This window comes from Diabrotica virgifera, chromosome 4 (assembly GCF_917563875.1).
Source record: "Diabrotica virgifera virgifera chromosome 4, PGI_DIABVI_V3a".
Classification (NCBI taxonomy): domain Eukaryota; kingdom Metazoa; phylum Arthropoda; class Insecta; order Coleoptera; family Chrysomelidae; genus Diabrotica; species Diabrotica virgifera.
Genome location: NC_065446.1, coordinates 91,997,587 through 92,016,923, shown reverse-complemented (window position 1 = coordinate 92,016,923; position 19,337 = coordinate 91,997,587). Strand labels below are relative to the sequence as shown.

The following is a 19,337-nucleotide window of genomic DNA, read 5'->3' as shown; positions in this document are numbered from 1 at the left end:
TGTGAATTTGATGTGGCCCTTTTGAGGGTTTTTAAATATACCTTTTATACAAGATTTTACTGTTTTTTGTTTTACATGAATTATTTAATTTTTTGCTTTATTACATTTTCTATTCTCAATTTTTCTGCTGCTCTTCTCCAGATATCCCTTTTTGTAGCTGTGATTATCTTTTCTGTTTTATCTTTGATCTGCCATACATCACTTCCATATAGTATTATACTCTTACTTATAAATGGAGTTATAGATTCTTTTTTATTTTCTTTTGAAATGTTCTGGTATAAAAGGATACCATTAAGTATAGGGATTACTTGTCTGCCCTGCGTATTTCCTTAGTTTATGGTCTTGTATAGTGTTCCGTCTTGAGTTACCTGTAGACCTAGGTGTACTTATATTCTGGACAATATTCAATTTTTCCACCATCTTCCAATATTATGTTTTCGTTGTCTCCCCCTTTGCATATTTTTAGTCTTTGCTAAAAACTGTGCCATCATGCACAGTTTGCTACTTTCCAAATACCTTGAGCAGGTTAGAACTTATCAACAGGACCTCCGATATTGAACTGAGAACTTACCTTAGACCTCTGGTTTCCTTGGACGAAGTATCAGATATGTAGGACAGTGTTATGGCAAAAAATGTAGTGTTATTGCCTGTTATCATCGTTGGTATTGCAGTGATCAAAAATATCCAGGGAGATATATTTTCAAATAAGCAGAATAATATTATTAGCGTACAAGTAAATGCCATACCTAAAAGAATTATTAATACAACTTAATTTTATAAAACAAAACAAAATATGACGTAGATGGTGTATATGTTACGGTAAAAGTAGATAATCTGGTAATTGTACACAATTACCGGTAATTGTATACAATTACCAGAGTCGATAGTAAATGTAGGAAATATTCTTTAAAACCCCTTATTTATTACTTTTACCGGTAATTGTATACTTTTCCCAGAGGATCTTGGTAAAAGTAAGAAATTCAAATTATAACGATCGACACGCAAGCGCAATGCATTTGTTTATTTCGTGCATAATCAGTCTTCAGTCTGCAGTGTTGATTGAGACATCAAAAGTGTTTCTATCCTGATTTGGCATGAGCTTCGTGTTTTTTAAATAACAATAATGTTAATGTTACCTACCTATCTTTGAAGTGTTTTCTCTACCGACATAACGTTGTGTGTTAAACTGCCTACGTACAGAACTGTACATTACATTATCCTAGAACTAATTATTTTGATTTAAGAATGCAAGAGCGTTTTAATACAAAAAGTACTTGAAGTAGTAATAGTAAAAAAGCACAATACGGTTTTGCTTACAAAAGAGAAGCACCAAAGTATAATAAACAATGTAGCTACATGTAAGCAAATCTAAAACTAGTGATAAACTACCGGATGACTACAAACGGTTGAAAAAGTATGATGTCATGGAGGTTGGGGAAATTGAAAAACTGATTTGCCCCTTAAGTGAAGACAGTCTTCGATTTGTACAATTCGCCAAGATTCGAGCTTACCATCCTGGCATCAAGTGCAGTCCTTATGAAGCTATATTTGGGGTTCCTGCCAAAATTGGTTTGAAAACTTCATCACTGCCAGAAGATGCTCTAGAAAATATTCCAACTGAAGAAGATTTTGAAGCGTTGGTGGAACAAGTAGAAGAAACCCAGTCAGGTCCTGATTCTGAAGAACGTGAAGAAGTAGAAGTGGATGAACCAAATGAGTTTCTAATAGAACAAGGGCCTGAATAACCTGAGAACCATCAGTGAATGAATCTAATGCGATTCTAGAAGAACTATCTTCTAATCAAATTTCAGAGAGACAAAATTCTGTTGCAATTAAACGGGCACGTGCAAAGGAAAGTTTTGTAATTATGTAAAAGCAAATAGTATACATAACTAAGTAGAGTAGTTGTATTAATTCAGTTAAAAAAACTCAATTCAGGTTAAACAAACTGTCTCTTGTTTTTAATTCAGTTCAATCAAACTTCTTGAATAGCTGTTTAAATTTATTGTGTCCATTTCATTTCATACTTTTACAGCTGGTTCTTGGTAAATGTTTACAATTACCGGTAAAAGTAGATACCTAATTGAAAATAATTTCCTACATTTGCCATCGACTCTGGTAATCGTATACAATTACCGGTAATTATACACAATTGCCAATTATCTACTCTTACCGTAACATATATAATTATAAGCTATAAAATATCTTTTGTGCGCGAGTTGTGGTATAAACAGCTAGTATATAGATGATTCTAATGAAAGACTTCACCAGAGGTTGAAACTAAATTACTGAATTTGCCACGTATTCTTTCTTTCTTTCTCTCTTTCTCGTTGGTGGCATAGTTTTGTACAGTTTATTTTTTTATAGTTTATTTTTTTAAGCAATGATTGGATTTCTTCTTTTTTGTATTTCTTGTCTGGTCTCCGTGATTAGCAATTATTTTGACGAATTTTTCTCAATCCTAATCTCAATCTCAGTCCTGCGCAAGTTTAAAGAGTTAGCGGCACCTAATACCCGCCCAGATGTGAGTCGGCATTAATTTTTGTAAGAAGTGTGTGGTTTTTGGGGGGTTGTCCTCGTTGTTAACAATAAAAGAGCATCATCACAACAATAATCATAATAAAAACTAAAACAAAATACATCACCTCCTAAAGTAACCAACAAAACTGGTTTTCTTCCATGTTTATCAGACCATGATCCCGCCATTAGACAAATGAATGTGGGTAGAAGTAAATCGAGCAGGGACTTTACCATTAATACTACATCTGCATAAGGCTGAACAATTTTCTCGTAGTGATGAGTTACGTTATTATCTTTATTTCCCAACTGAGAACAATCGCTCTTATTATAACCAAGTGTTACGTAGCAAGTTCGATAAATAATTAAATTTGTTACCACTGAAGCTAAAATAAAAATATGTTAAGTAGATACAGGTGAACCAGAATAGGAATAGACGTGAGCACACTGTGCGCAAATTACACATTACGGCACAGTGCGCTTAGTTGATTAACAATCGATTAGCTGTTTAATTTTTCATGTAAATAATATTCAATCTAGATTCTATTCGCGGTGTGCAAGTACTTAGAAGGGAAACGAGAAACGGCCGTGCGCGAGTCGCGGAGAAATATTGCAACTATCTTAAATAATTCTGAAATTGTCAAATTGACGTATATTTCATACCTTCTGTCAATGAAGCAGAAAAATTATATATTATTATTATATAAAGGTAAATTTAAATAATTCTATTTTGCTTGCAGTACTGCATTTTAATAACTAATTTTATTTACTACATACAATTGTTTACGTTTTGATAGCCTAACCTGAATCTTATTTTTTCTTCTTATTATTTTTTTGGGCTATGGCCTTGACAATTATCCAGTAACCAGGACTAATATAATTGGCCAATATAATTAAAAGTGCGAATAAAGTTGCAGAGCGTAGAAATAGGGGTCGCTTTGCCGAACTTGCACGGTCCCAATAGTGAAAGTAACATTCAGATGAGAGTCTACGGATATAGGATAACAGTGTTGCCAATTCTACTTTTTTTAAATAAGCAGGGCCAAACTCAAAAAAAGTTCACAAAAGTGTAGTATTTTCCATTTTACATTTATAAATATTTCCCAAATTATAATTCTTTTATAGGATCTGGCCCATAACGTACGATTAAAAACTTTGACAACATTGCAGTTATTTCTGTAACGCTGCCATCTGAATGCGAACTTCAGTATAGATAAAATATACTTACAGTATTCAAATGAAAGTACAGTCTCCAACTGATGTATTTATTTTTCTAATTTCCCATTATTTTTATTTTGAGTCAAAATCATTAAGAGGATCGGTACTTATTGTTATGCTCTATTATATCTATTTAATTAGATTGATTAGCAAATTCTTACTTTAATTAATTATTCAATTATTTTATTTACCGCCTATGTAAAACACAAACTAAATTCAAATTAAATTTTCCAATCAATTTTATTCTCAGGGCTAATTTTGTATTGGATACAATACCTGTGATCTGTGGCTTCTAATATTTCTGATTGCTTACTTCTTCCAGGGTGGAAACAGGGAAATTGAAAACACTTAATATCATACAAATGTAATCTATTGTTTTTATCAAATAAGCCGTGTACAGGTGATTCAAAAACATTAAATTTAAACTTTGTTGCAACAATCTCTTACTTAATCAATTAAACTCTAACTCTGATATCTCCTTGTTTTGACAAAAAAATTATTTAATTAATTTATTATTTACTCATACTAAATTTAATAAAATTTACTTTTCTTCTTTTGACTTGATTTCTTAAATTTTAAATGACTAACTGCGTAAAAAAAGGTTCAATAAACAAATAAACAAATATGGGTTTGATATAAACAAATTTTCTCCATTCCGACAAATAATTTGACTGACCTTTTTGTTTCTTCACTGCCTCGTTCTCTGGATTGCGCCGTCCTTGATTCTCCCAAACACGTACTCTCTGGATGTTGCGAAAAAGTCCCTCTCGTCACGACTGCTTCCAAAAATCATACAGGATTTGCTGGAATTCTGTTACTCAGATTTCCTTGTTCGATATCTTATGCAAAAAGATATTAATCAGCTACTTGTCTTAGACAAAACAAAAGAAACTCCCTCGGACCAGGACAATTTACTCTTCAACCGATCGACAATCTGGTTTCCACTTGATTCTGCTCGCAAAGGCCGATTACACACACTCTACACTGATTACTAAACTTTTAAAACAAAAAACTGGACTGCCTTCCACCGATGTTAATTACACAGTGACCTCTCGTCTCTCGCCAAATTCCGACTCCCTTCTACCTCATCTTTCCCACTCTATCAAAAGCACGCCTCTCTCAAAACCATTCATACCCATTTCTTCTGAACCAAATATTTTTTCCACAGAACTTTCCAAATTTGTCATATTTCAAAAGATATCATAACTAGTTATTTCCTACTTTCTACTTTAACCTCTAAACCTCATACAATTCGTATACCACATTAAAAACCTTCCCGGAAAAGATCTTAAAGCCGTCTTTGTTTTTGTCAACGATGTCCACTTTCTAATCACCGAAATGTTTGTTCATGTTCATGTAATCACTTATTAGTCGTTTCACTTTTTCCCCGAAACACTTGCTTAATAGCAAAATTAAATTCTAAACAATTTTGGTGATATACAGGGTGATGAAAAACTAGGATTTAATGGTCGTTGATATAAATTTAAATTTTTTTAATTTCTTTACAAAAAAAAACAATTCTACAACAAAATCCCCGCCTTTTGAATTCGATAAAATTCTTTGCATCTGCAACCGATTTTCTCGAGTCAAAACAATTTTCCGGTATACCTATTTCATTATCCTACTTTATGTCCTATTTCCTATCTTAAGCTATTTACTATGTACCCTTCCTTCCTTTACTCATGATATTTGTACACATCGTAACAATTACATATTTTTCTGATCTTTTGACTTTCTTCTTCTATTTCCTTCATTCTCTTTTTCTTCCAAACATCATGCGCCTGTTTTTGGGCAACTTTATGCTCTCCATTTCTGAATTTTTCATAGTTTTTTAAATTCAAATGCATCTCCTTTTGTTCTCTTTCTCTTTCTTTTGTTAATCTCATTTTTTCTTCTTCTTCTGGGCTCGACTCTTCTTTTGAGGAATCTCATGTTTCATTTTCTCTTGTCACTTTCATTTTTTCTTCTTCTTCTGGGATCGACTCTTCTTCTGAGGAGTCCCAGGTTTCCTTTGCTTTTGTTACTCTCAAATTTTCTTCTTTGGGTCTCAACTCTTCTTTTGAGGAGTCCCAGGTTTTATTTTCTTTTATCTTCATTTGCCCTCTTCTTCTCTTTCTCCTTTGTCCTTGTTTCGTCGCCACATTCATCTCCACTGCTTGTTCTTTTTCTGAATCGTCCATTTTCCGTTTCTCATGTTCCTTGTCCTTTTCCAAATTTTCCGGTTCTTCTTCTTTTTCCTTTGTGAATTTCTTCCGGTTATTTTTGAAGTCAATTGCTACGTATTTTTCTGTCAATTCGTCCACTCCTACGATCATGTCATGCGACATATTTGGCATTATTACACATTGTAGTGCATAAAATCTCTTACCCAATCGTACCTTTATTCGTATGCCTTCATTTATTGTTGCCAATGTCCGTTTATTTGCGCCCACTAAGTTCACCCTAGGTATTTTGTAAATTAAATTGGTTAAATTAACTTCTTCTATTAATTTTCTGTTGACTAGTGTTAATTCTGAGCCAGTATCTATCATAATCTTAATTGGTTTCTCGTTGATGAAACCATTCACAAATTTTACATTTATTCCATTTCCTTTTTCATTGTTTCCTGCCAGTTTTATAAATTCCTTTGGGTGACAAAAAATTCCTGTTAGGTTCTTTGTTTCTAGTGAGCGTCTTCGTGAAAAGACGCCGTTTGCTCCTCGTTGTTTATATTTTCGTCGTAGTGTCTCTCTTCGTCATATTCTTCTGTCTGGGTATTATTTACCTCTCTTCTATTTTCACTTGGTCTGTCGGATCTGTTTCGGTTTTCTCGATATCCCTGTTCATTTTGTCTACCATTATTTCTGTTTTCTTGATTTGTGCATGTGGTGTTTCTATTCTGGTTATCTCGATGTCTGTCCTCATTCCATTGCCTACTTCTTTGTTCATAATTTCCTCTTCCGTTGTCTCTATTTTCGTTTTCCCTCCTGGGATTAAAATCTCGTCTTGTATAGTCCCTCCTATTGTTTTGTCTGCTATCCCTGTAGTCCTGTGTTTCTCGGGGTCTGTAATCTTCTTGCGATCTTCTTGATTTTCTTTCTCTTAGACGTGATTCTCTTATTTGTAGGAATTGGCACAAACTCTCTATGTCTTTGTAATTTTGCAACGTGATATTATGATCTTCTAGCGTTTCTTCGAAATGTCTTGCAATCAGTTCGACTAATTGTTCTGACGAATAATTGTATTGTAAATATTTTGCATTATTGTATATTTGTAATGCGTATGTTTTTTCTGAGATACCCATCCGATCATTATATTTCTCATTTTGTAATTCTTTGTTGATTTCCATTTGTTGGACTTTTCCCCAGAAATAGTTTAAAAAATTTTGTTCAAACTGTTGCCAACTGTCAAATTCTTCCTCCTTACTGTCAAACCATAGACCTGCCTCATACTTAAGATGGTTTCTGATCGTTTCTTTGGCTGTTTCAAAATTTCCAATGTGTTGTACTTTCTTTTTCAGGCTATTTATGAAAGGCACTGGGTGTAGTCTTCTTACATTCCCGCCAAACCGTATTTTCACGTCATCTGTGCTATGTTTTTTTTTTTTTTTTTTTTTTTTTCCCATAATCATCACTACGATGATGATTATTACAATTACAATCTGGTCATATTTGACCAATGAGCAATTTTAATCTAACCTAAATTATTACTGTTCCTTAAAATTAAGAGCTTGCCCCATAGCGTCTCTTATTTAACCTAACAAGATAGTGCACTATTCTAGCATACACACTAACGCGCACAAGCACTATGCTCTGCTTTTCACTATCACCTATCACTTAAACTAGTTCATAAGGTTTTGTCCTCTTCAGTCTTCTAACTTGCCCAGTAGTATCGAGGAGCTGGATTGCCTCAATATTCTCGTGCATGTGAAGTCGTTGCTCGTGACTTCCTGCCATCTTCTTGATGATTATATCCACAGTTTCCATTCCTAGGTCCTTATGGAGATCACTGTTTGTAACATACCAAGGAGCATCTACAATATTTCTTAGTATTTTGTTCTGGAATCTTTGTATTACTGTTATATTACTTGGTCTAGTACACCCCCATAGTGGGCATCCATAAGTCCATACAGGTCTCAATATTTGTTTGTAAATTAGTAACTTATTATGCATCGACAGTGTGGAGTTTCTTCCAATTAGCCAATACATGTGCTATGTATAACCATTTCTCTTCTTTCTCCGAAATTTTGTTGAGTATTGATTTCCGCAATTTTTCTTTCGTTTTCTTTGATCTTTCTTTCCACTTCTTCTATGTCTGCTAGAATAGCGTTTTTAACTTGTTTTCCAAATTTTCTAGTTCCTTTTTCTGGCCATTCTTTATCTCCTTCATTTTTATTTTGATTTCTTTAATCTCTATCTCCTGTTTCTCGCTCTTTTCTACATTTCTTTTTTTCTTGTATTTTTTGTTGAGTTTCTTCTATGACTTTTTTTGTTTCCTTCTGATTTTCTTGCATTACTCGTTTTGTTTCCCGTTGATTTTCTTCCTGTTTTTATCCATTTTATCCATTTTCTGTGATTGCATTTGCATCAGTTGTAATAATTTTTCTAAATCTGACAATTCCTTTTTTCCTGTTTCCATGATTGTTGTGTCTAAAATGTCTTCTTGATCTGAATGTTCTCCTTGTTCCAAATGTTCTTCCTTTTCTGAATTTTTTTCTTGTTTTTTGTTTTCTTTGCTTTAGTTTCTTGTCTCTGGCATTTTTTTTCAAGGAATACTATCCCCGCCAAATAGGAAACTTTAAAACACCCTATCTGTTGCAGACACGAAAATTTTCTCTTACCCAATGTAATATGAATATTTCAAAAAATCATCAAATGCAAATATCAAATAAATAAAACAAAATATCAGAAATTGTACCTAAAGGAAATTTATATGTCGAAATTCAAATATATCAATTTTGACCACTCAATAAATAGATTTTCCACCACCTGCTTTCCTCTGTCCTTTCCTTTCAAAGTTGCAACCAGAAATACTCTATTGCACCATCAGTTGGGACGCCATTTGTTGTGCTCTATTATATCTATTTAATTAGATTGATTAGCAAATTATTACTTTAATTAATTATTCAATTATTTTATTCACTGCCTATGTAAAACAAAAACTAAATTCAAATTAAATTTTCCAATCAATTTTATTCTCAGGGCTAATTTTGTATTGGATACAATACCTGTGATCTGTGGCTTCTAATATTTCTGATTGCTTACTTCTTCCAGGGTGGAAACAGGGAAATTGAAAACACTCAATATCATATAAATGTAATCTATTGTTTTTATCAAATAAGTCGTGTACATGTGATTCAAAAATATTAAATTTAAACTTTGTTGCAACAATCTCTTACTTAATCAATTAAACTCTAACTCTGATATCTCCTTGTTTTGACAAAAAAATTATTTAATTAATTTATTATTTACTCATACTAAATTTAATAAAATTTACTTTTCTTCTTTTGACTTGATTTCTTAAATTTTAAATGACTAACTGCGTAAAAAAAAGTTCAATAAACAAATAAACAAATATGGGTTTGATATAAACAAATTCTCTCCATTCCGACAAATAATTTGACTGACCTTTTTGTTTCTTCACTGCCTCGTTCTCTGGATTGCGCCGTCCTTGATTCTCATAAGCACGTACTCTCTGGATGTTGCGAAAAAGTCCCTCTAGTCACGACTGCTTCCAAAAATCATACAGGATTTGCTCGAATTCTGTTACTCAGTTTTCCTTGTTCGATATCTTATGCAAAAAATATTAATCAGCTACTTGTTCTAGACAAAACAAAAGAAGCTCCCTCGGACCAGGAAAATTGACTCTTCAACCGGTCGACAATTTGGTTTCCACTTGATTCTGCTCGCAAAGGCTGATTACACACACTTTACACTGATTACTAAACTTTTAAAACAAAAAACTGGACTGCCTTCCACCGATGTTAATTACACAGTGACCTCTCGTCTCTCGCCAAATTCCGACTCCCTTCTACCTCATCGTTTCCACTCTATCAAAAACACGCCTCTCTCAAAACCATTCATACCCATTTCTTCTGAACCAAATATTTTTTCCACAGAACTTTCCCAATTTGTCATATTTCAAAATATATCATAATTAGTTATTTCCTACTTTCTACTTTAACCTCTAAACCTCATACAATCCGTATACCACATTAAAAACCTTCCCGGAAAAGATCTTAAAGCCGTCTTTGTTTTTGTCAACGATGTCCACTTTCTAATCACCGAAATGTTTGTTCATGTCCCGTGCATTTCGTCGAATCACTTATTAGTCGTTTCACTTTTTCCCGAAACACTTGCTTAATAGCAAATTTAAATTCTAAACAATTTTGGTGATATACAGGGTGATGAAAAACTATGATTTCATGGTCGTTGATATAAATTTAATTTTTTTTTGGAACTTCTTTACAAAAAAAAAACAATTCTACAACAGTATTTTCGGCTGCAATGCTATTCAAATGGGGATTCATTTTTTTCAAATTCTGAAAAAACTAGTAAATATTTTTGAAAAATTTAAACGCAGAATGAAAGATTACGTTATTAGCGAGGGCCGAATCCCTGAGAACTTCTATAATGTTTATTTTAATAAGTTACAGGGGTGAAAAACTAAGAGAAAATTTAGTGTTATTTTTAATTTCAAATATCTCATTCAAAATAAACTTTTTGTTTAATCTAAGGGACTTTCGGCCCTCGGTAATAACTTAGTCTTTCATTCTGCGTTTAGATTTTTCAAAAATATTTATTGGTTTTTTCAGGATTCGAAAAAAATGAACACAATGTCCGTGGTAATATTTTCCAAATCTATCTTTGTCATACAACGCACGCAGTCGAATAGAATATTGTCAGCATATTGTCAGTCAGACACTAACAATCAGTGACAATTTTAAATATTTGACATGAATCGGGAATATTTTGAGTTGTTGATTAAATAATATTGATATATAGTGTATTTAATAAATAATTGATTTAAGACGTGAACTTAATAAAAATTATTTTTTCTACGAGCGTGCAAAAATGTCTACTTTAGCGCACGCATTTTAGTTTAGAAAGTTTCACTTTTCCGCACGCGTGTTACTTTTCCGCACGCGGTTTTTACTTTTCCGCACGCGTGTTAATTTAGATATGTTAATATGGCCTTAAAGTAATTATAATACATGCAATAAACTAATATTTAGATATTATTTACTAATTTATTTCAAATATATCTTATTGCGTTCCTGTTTTAATGAAATTAACGCGACAATTCGATGAAATAAAATTATTTTGACATAATAGTCGAAAGTCAAATCGGTAGACAATAACAGTCGTTTGGATCATCGTCATGGAAACAAGATCGTCGTCATGCTAACTAATTATATTGAAAGTTTGGTTTTGACAACCTTGTCAAAGAATTAATCTGTGTATGTATTTTCATATTAATTAAATTAATTGATTAAGATTTGGTCATTTTTAAATACTCTTAGAAAAAATATTGTTCCTAACTCTTGCAGAAAGTCTCTTTTCCGCACTCGACTGCTTGCCGAACTCCCGCTTCGCGTCGTTCGGCAAACTGCAGTCGCTTGCGGAAAAGAATGACTTTCTGCACTTGTTAGGAAAATAACTATATTGTGTATTATTTATGGAAGATAGATGCAGAGAATACATCAAGATATATTCTGTGATCCAAGTATTGTGTTGTAAAGACGTTCAAAATTGTAAGCGTTCCATAGTAACAATATATTATTAAAAAATCACTTTAACACTTTTCCTCTTTTCTCGATCGAGTATTAGTTTTTGTTGTAGGTACATATAAATTATTACAATCACTGAATAGATAGTTAGTGAAAAAATTATCACATTTATTAACTGAATTAATAATTTGCAATTATACAAAAAATAACAGTTATCCAAGAACATTCAAACGCCATCTCTTTAAGTTAGTTATGACATTGTCAAGTAGAATGACATTTTAGTAATATTTACATATCCATATCAGTGTGAATTTAACTACACGTAATTTGTCATGTAAAGACAGAAAAGGTAGGGATAGCCGTAAAATATTTGCGAATTATGTACCCATGGCCTTAATATGGTTAGATACTGGGAGAACCGATAAAAAATTTACCACCATCGATATATTCCTAAATATATTGTAAGTTATAATATGAAAAATTAGGATACAAAAAAGCTATGTTATAAGAAGCATATAAGAAGCATTAAATGCTGTAACAAGACTCTTTATACAACTGGTAAATTTAACAGGACAAAAGGTTTTCAAACTAAAGACGCATGTTTATCTATAAATGAATTAAAATAGGTATATCGAAAATTCAATACCTACCTCCGTAAAAAAATTCCACGTGGCACAAAAATTGTTTATATTGACAGTTATAAAAATTATATAAATGAAATTAAATTTGAATACGTATGTATGTATATCTTTTTCACACGTGAATTCGGATAAATTAAAAAAAAAGAATAGAACAGAAAACAAAAATATACTGACATAGAAACCTGGACACCCATTATAAATTATTTTATTTTAATATAATTTTATAATACAGATATATCTTGGGAAAAACAATAATTGATTACAATTTTAGCAATACCAGTTTAAGTTACCCGTGTTGAGCTGCCCCCCCCCCCACTTGCAAAAATTAAAAAACAAATAGCCCTGATTTATGAGCTCTCATATTCCGTAAATTAAAAATTTTGAGCTCGTTCCACTGACCAGGAATTTAATATTTTAGTGGGGGGGGGGGGGGGGTGCTGAGTCAGCCCCCAAGTACTTAAAAATAGGGATATTGAATCGATCTTTGCGACAGAATTACGAGCTATTTATAAGCTCTTGAAATGATAAAGTTTCGATTTTTGAGCTCATCCCCTTCACCCCCAAACAACCCTTTAATTGATTTAACTTAAGAGAAATATGCTGAAAAAATTTAAAATACTATAGTGTATTGCGGATATAATTAATATAGCTTATATATTCTAAGAATAAACTATTAAATCACGTGCATTACGATTATTAAGCTACAACCCCTTCGCAAGAAAACTACCCCATCTTCCCGGCTTAAGAGAGAGTTGTTCTTAAAATGCATTAAATTAATTATTTGGCGACTACATATCATGTAATAATTTAAGAGCTCCCAAATCACGCGCATTTAGATCAGTAAATTGCAATTTATTTTGTATAGTGCAGTCACTGAAGGTAAAAATCAACGATTACCTTCAATTTCGGTGAACCTTCATCGATTTTCACGAAAATTGGTCAGTGGTTAGAGGATACCTCAAGAAACAAAGGTGACATGGTGCCACCTTGCGCCTTTACCCTGAGGGTGGATACCGCCCCTTCTCGGGGGTGAAAATTATTTTATAAAAAATAATTGCACAAATCAATAAAAGGACAAATTATAAGCAACATTGTTCTATAAAGTTATTAAAATAAGTCAATACTTTTTAAGTTATTAAAGATCAAAGATTTTAATTATTCGTGAAAAAAATGCATGTTTTGAAGCGGTTTTTCGTAAATCACTGAAAAACTGAAAGTTTTTACAAAAAAGTTAATAGTAGTTTAATTCTCGTTTAATTCTTATAGCTTATAAACTAAGAATAAACTCTTAAATCACGCGCAATTCGACTATTGAGCTACAACCCCTTCGCAAGAAAACCATCCCATATTCCCGGCTTAAGAGAGAGTTGTATTTATAATAATTTAAATTAATTATTTGGCGAATACATATCGTTTAATAATTTATGAGCTCGCAAAATATACGCATCTCAATTATTGAATTGCAATTTTCTTTCTACAGTGCAGTCACTGAAGGTAAAAATCAACTATGTCCTTCGATTTCAGTAAATCTCCATTCATTTTCACGAAAATTTGTGAGCGGATAGAGGATACCTCAAGAAACAAAATTAATAATAACAACTTGCGGTTTTAGCTTGGGTATATGTCACCCCTTCTCGGGGGTTAAAATTACTTTATTAAAAATAACCCCACAAATCGAGAGAGGGACAAATTCTAAGCAAAATTTGTTATACAGGGTGTCCAGAAACTCTACCGACAAACGAAGACTCCGAAAACGAAGGAGATTCTTCAGATAATTTTAAGATAATTTAACCCAATTCACTTAGTCCGAAAATGCTTCCTAAGGGAGCTAGATTTCTAAGAAAATGGCGTCTTGTAATTAGTTTTTCTTAAATACCTCCAGAACGCTTCTATTTAGAAAAACAAAAATTGGTACGCGTGTTTATTTTCAAGAAATAAATCTAATCCATCCATTGCAAATTTCTAGTACCGATCATAGGCGTCCGTGTTGGGTAGGGTAACGGTTATTTTATCACATAACTTTTTTATCTTTAACTTTTATGCATTTCTGACACTAAATTATTAAATTGTGAAGTATTCTAGTGCTAAAAGGTACTCTTGTTTTAAATCGGTAGGACTCACCGTTTTCTAGAAAAATCAATTTGAAAATTTTTCGCTTCTTGAATTAAAAAAAAATTAAAAAAAAAACTGTTTAGAACGACGAAAACTGGTACATTTATTTATATTCAAGAGATAAATTGATTTCATTAATTGCGAATTTCTAGTACTGGTCATAGGCGTCCGTTTTGGGTAGGCCAACAGTTATTTTATAACATAACTTTTTTGTCTTGAATTTTTGAGCATTTTTGACACTATAATATTAAATTATGAGGTATTCGAGTACTAAAAGTTACTCTTACTTTATATTGGTAAAATACTTCGTTTTTTGTTGAAAAGTTCTTTCAATTCTTTTTCAAATTCCAAAAACGAAAAACTTTCAAATCGATTTTTCTAGAAAACGGGGTGTCCTACCGACTTAAAGCAAGAGTACCTTTTAGTACTAGAATACCTCACAATTTAATAATTCGGTGTCAAAATGCATAAAAGTTAAGGACAAAAAATTTATGCGATAAAACCCGTTGCTCTACCCAAAACGGACGCCTATGACCGGTACTATAAATTTGCAATAGATGGAATCGATTCATCTCTGAAAAGTAAATATGCATACCAATTTTCGTTTTTCTAAATAGAAGCGTTCTGGAGATATTTAAGAAAAACTAATTTCATGACGCCATCTTCAAAGAGCTCTAGCTCCCTTAAGAAGCATTTTCGGACTAGGTGAATTGGGTTAAATTGTCTTAAAATTATCTGAGGAATCTCCCGTCTTCGTTTGTCGGTAGAGTTTCTGGACACCCTGTATAATGTTATTAAAATAAATAAACACTTTTTGAATTATTAAAGATCAAATATTTTAATTTTTCTGAAAGAAAATGCATGCTTTAAAGCGATTTTTCATAAATAACTCAAAAACTGTAAGTTTTTACAAAAAAGTTTTCATCGCTAAAATTGAAGCTAATAAAAAATATAATAAATTGCTTACTTAAAAATAATGTTAATTTAATAGTAGATTATACCACGAGTCAATAATGATGGCTATTATTCCCGAGGAATATTTACGAACCGAGCCGCGTTAGCGGCGAGGGTGTAACATTCCGAGGGAATGAGAGCCATTATTGCGAGTAGTATACTCTACTTTATCTACGACAAATTAATTAATTTAAGATTTTTAATGAACAACTTTATTTGTTAAAAACATTAAAATTAGTAATAGTACAATTAATAAACTGAATTGGTTGAGAATCATCATTAACTTTAGTAGAGTTTTTAATTATATTATATTATACGTTTTATTATAAATGGATTTCGATGTTTCAGGTATTAAGGTAGATGCTGTTGCTGTAGCTAGTTCTACAATTTCTGGTGGTGTACAATTAAAAGATTCTTCATTTTCGTCCATCTCAACACAAACTGTCAAATATACTATTCGTTTGACAGTGACACTTTTTGAGGTTGATTATTTTGTTTCCGTGGTGACTTTTGTGATTGTTGTGCCAGAGGGATTAATAGCTATTAATCCCGCATTATTAATCCCTAAGGGATTATTATATGGCATTATATTGCAAACACCACAAGTATAATACATATATTATGTATCAGTCGTAGATAAAGTAAGTTATAGGCAATTAAATGTATATTTTTTCTGCGACTATTCAAATCTAAGGATTCAAGCTTAAATAACTGGAAAGAGATGCATTTTATGTAACACTTACTAAATACTTGTCAAAGTACTTAGAAATACCTATAAAATGAGCTCCAGAAAAAGTTGATAGCATCAAAATTTATAATCCAAAAATTTTTCCAAAAAATTAATTTTTTTTGAATAACTCTGTTAATTTTTATGATATCAGGCACATCGAACTATTTGAAAGATAATTTCAAGAGCTATAAAACTGTATTACATTTAATCTTTCAAATATTTAATTTTTTAGGATAATATTAAAGGGTTCCTGTTACATTGTTCTCGTAGTAAAATTTAGGCTTAAACGTTTCTATCTTCGTTATTTTGATTCATACAGAAATCAAAAGACAAGTAAAATCTTTGCTAACGAAAAAAACTCAAATTTCGTTATCTCATTTCTTACGTGTATCGAGTATTGTTGGAGTTATTATTTTAAATATGATTTAAAAAAAAATCAAAATTTTTCAAATTTTCGTAAATCATTTAACAATACTCGATACACGTAAAAAATGATACATAACGAAATTTTAGTTTTTTTTTTATTAGCAAAGATCATACTTGTCTTTTGATTTCTGTATAAATCAAAATAACGAAGATAGAAACGTTTAAGATTACATTTTACTACGAGAACAATGTAACGGGAGCCCTTTGCTATTATCCTAAAAAATAAAGTATTTGAAAGATTAAATGTAATACAGTTTTATAGCTATTGAAATTACCTTTCAAATAGTTGGATGTGCCTGATATCATAAAAATTAACAGAGTTATTAAAAAAAAATTCATTTTTTAGAAAAATTTTTGGAGTATAAATTTTGATGCTATCAACTTTTCTGGAGCTCATTTGATAGGTATTTCTAAGTACTTTGACAAGTATTTAGTAAGTGTTACAAACACTGCATCTCTTTCCCGTTATTTAAGCTTGAATCCTTAGATTTGAATAGTCGCAGAAAAAATATACATTTAATTACCTATAACTTACTTTAAATTAACATTATTTTTAAGTCAGCAATTTATTATATTTTTTATTAGCTTCAATTTTAGTGATGAAAACTTTTGTGTAAAAACTTACAGTTTTTGAGTTATTTATACAAAATCGCTTTAAAGCATGCATTTTCTTTCACAAAAATTAAAATATTTGATCTTTAATAACTCAAAAAGTATTGATTTATTTTAATAACATTTTATAACAAATTTTGCTTAGAATTTGTCCCTCTCTCTATTTGCTTAGAAATCTAGCTCCCGTAGGAAGCATTTTCGGACTAAGTGAATTGGGTTAAATTATCTTAAAATTATCTGAAGAATCTCCTGTCTTCGTTTGTCGGTAGAGTTTCTGGACACCCTGTATAACAAATTTTGCTTAGAATTTGTCCCTCTCTCGATTTGTGGGGTTATTTTTAATAAAGTAATTTTAACCCCCCGAGAAGGGGTGACATATACCCCAGGCTAAAACCGCAAGTTGTTATTATTAATTTTGTTTCTTGAGGTATCCTCTATCCGCTCACAAATTTTCGTGAAAATGAATGGAGATTTACCGAAATCGAAGGTCATAGTTGATTTTTACCTTCAGTGACTGCACTGTAGAAAGAAAATTGCAATTCAATAATTGAGATGCGTATATTTTGCGAGCTCATAAATTATTAAACGATATGTAGTCGCCAAATAATTAATTTAAATTATTTTAACTACAACTCTCTCTTAAGCCAGTAATATGGGATGGTTTTCTTGCGAAAGGTTTGTAGCTCAATAGTCGAAATGCGCGTGATTTAAGAGTTAATTCTTAGAATATAAGCTATACGAATTAAACTACTATTAACTTTTTTGTAAAAACTTACAGTTTTTCAGTGATTTACGAAAAACCGCTTCAAAACATGCATTTTTTCACGAATAATTAAAATCTTTGATCTTTAATAACTTAAAAAGCATTGACTTATTTTAATAACTTTATATAACAAATGTAGCTTATAATTTGTGCTTTTATTGATTTGGGCAGTTATTTTTATAAAATAATTTTCACCCACGAGAAGCGGCGGTATCCACCCTCAGGGTAAAGGCACAAGGTGGCACCATCTCACCTTTGTTTCTTGAGGTGTCCTCTAACCACTGGCCAATTTTCGTGAAAATCGATGAAGGTTCACCGAAATTGAAGGTAATCGTTGATTTTTACCTTCAGTGACTGCACTATACAAAATAAATTGCAATTTACTGATCTAAATGCGCGTAATTTGGGAGCTCATAAATTATTAGATGATATGTAGTCGCCAAATAATTAATTTAATGCATTTTAAGAACAACTCTCTCTTAAGCCGGGAAGATGGGGTAGTTTTCTTACGAAGGGGTTGCAGCTCAATAGTCGAAATGCACGTGATTTAATGGTTTATTCTTAGAATATATAAGGTATAGGAATTATATCCGCAATACGATATATTTTAAGTTTTCTCAGCATTTTTCTCTTAAGTCAAATCAATTAAAGGGTTGTTTGGGGGTGAAGGGGATGAGCTCAAAAATCGAAACTATGTCATTTCAAGAGCTCATAAATAGCTCGTAATTCTGCCGCAAAAATCGATTCAATATTCCTATTTTTAAGTACTGGGAAGCTGACTCAGCCCCCTCCCCCCCTCCACTAAAATATTAAATTCCTGCTCAGTGGAACGAGCTCAAAATTTTTAATTTGCGGAATATGAGAGCTCATAAATAGCTCATAAATCAGAGCTATTTGTTTTTTAATTTTTGCAAGTATGGGGGGCCAGCTCAACACGGGTGTTTAAGTTTTCGGTTTTTAAAATTTACCGGACATGGCTTATAGAAGGCCGAACACGAAGATCGAAGAGCATAAGGTGGCGTCGAACAACAACAGGGTGTCAAAATCGTCGTCTAACGTTTATGGGTCTAAGAGACCGCTTCTACACTACCCGGTCTATGCAAAAATGCTGTTTTCACTCAACATATTTTAAGTAATAAATTGAGCGTTTATATGGGAATTTGAATTAAAAATATAATGCCAATGGGCATAAGTTCGTTCGAGGCATTAAGCTAAATAAAAAAAATAAAAATATACTTACACGTTAGCAAAAAGTATACATAATTAAAAAATAGGGGGACTTCTACAGTTACCTTGTTGCTACATGCCATTTCAAAACCTACAAAAAAGTTATAACAAATATATACAGTATGTCCCTGTAAGTTGTATCCATATGGAAAACTTTTTTATTATTAATTTTTCGAAAAAAAGTTATTCTTTTCTATAAAAATTCTGTATGGTCCATAACCCAAAATTCAACCATCAGATATCAAATTTTATGAATGTTATACGAGGTATGTCAAAAAGTTTGATTTCACTCAAGAGTAAAGTAGCTTTATTTTTCACAATATTGAAAATTGCTATTATGAAAAGTTGTTTGGAATTAAAAACTATATTCTAATATGCAATTACATCCTTCTAATTGAAAAAAAAATTGAAAAATTATGGATAACTAAC

At 31.8% G+C, this 19,337-nt stretch overlaps 1 protein-coding gene across 1 annotated transcript in view; it reads right to left on the bottom strand.

Annotated features, from left to right (window-relative positions):
- LOC114341403 (proton-coupled folate transporter-like) overlaps positions 1 to 19,337 on the bottom strand; it is a 61,909-nt gene that overhangs the window by 29,032 nt on the left and 13,540 nt on the right. The window contains exons 2-4 of the mRNA XM_028292197.2: positions 18,922 to 18,999; positions 2,646 to 2,903; positions 572 to 746 (exon numbers count right to left, since the gene is read on the bottom strand). Of these exons, the coding sequence (XP_028147998.1) occupies positions 572 to 746; positions 2,646 to 2,903; positions 18,922 to 18,991 (503 nt within the window). The 5' untranslated portion in view covers positions 18,992 to 18,999. The remainder of the gene's footprint in view (positions 1 to 571; positions 747 to 2,645; positions 2,904 to 18,921; positions 19,000 to 19,337) is intronic.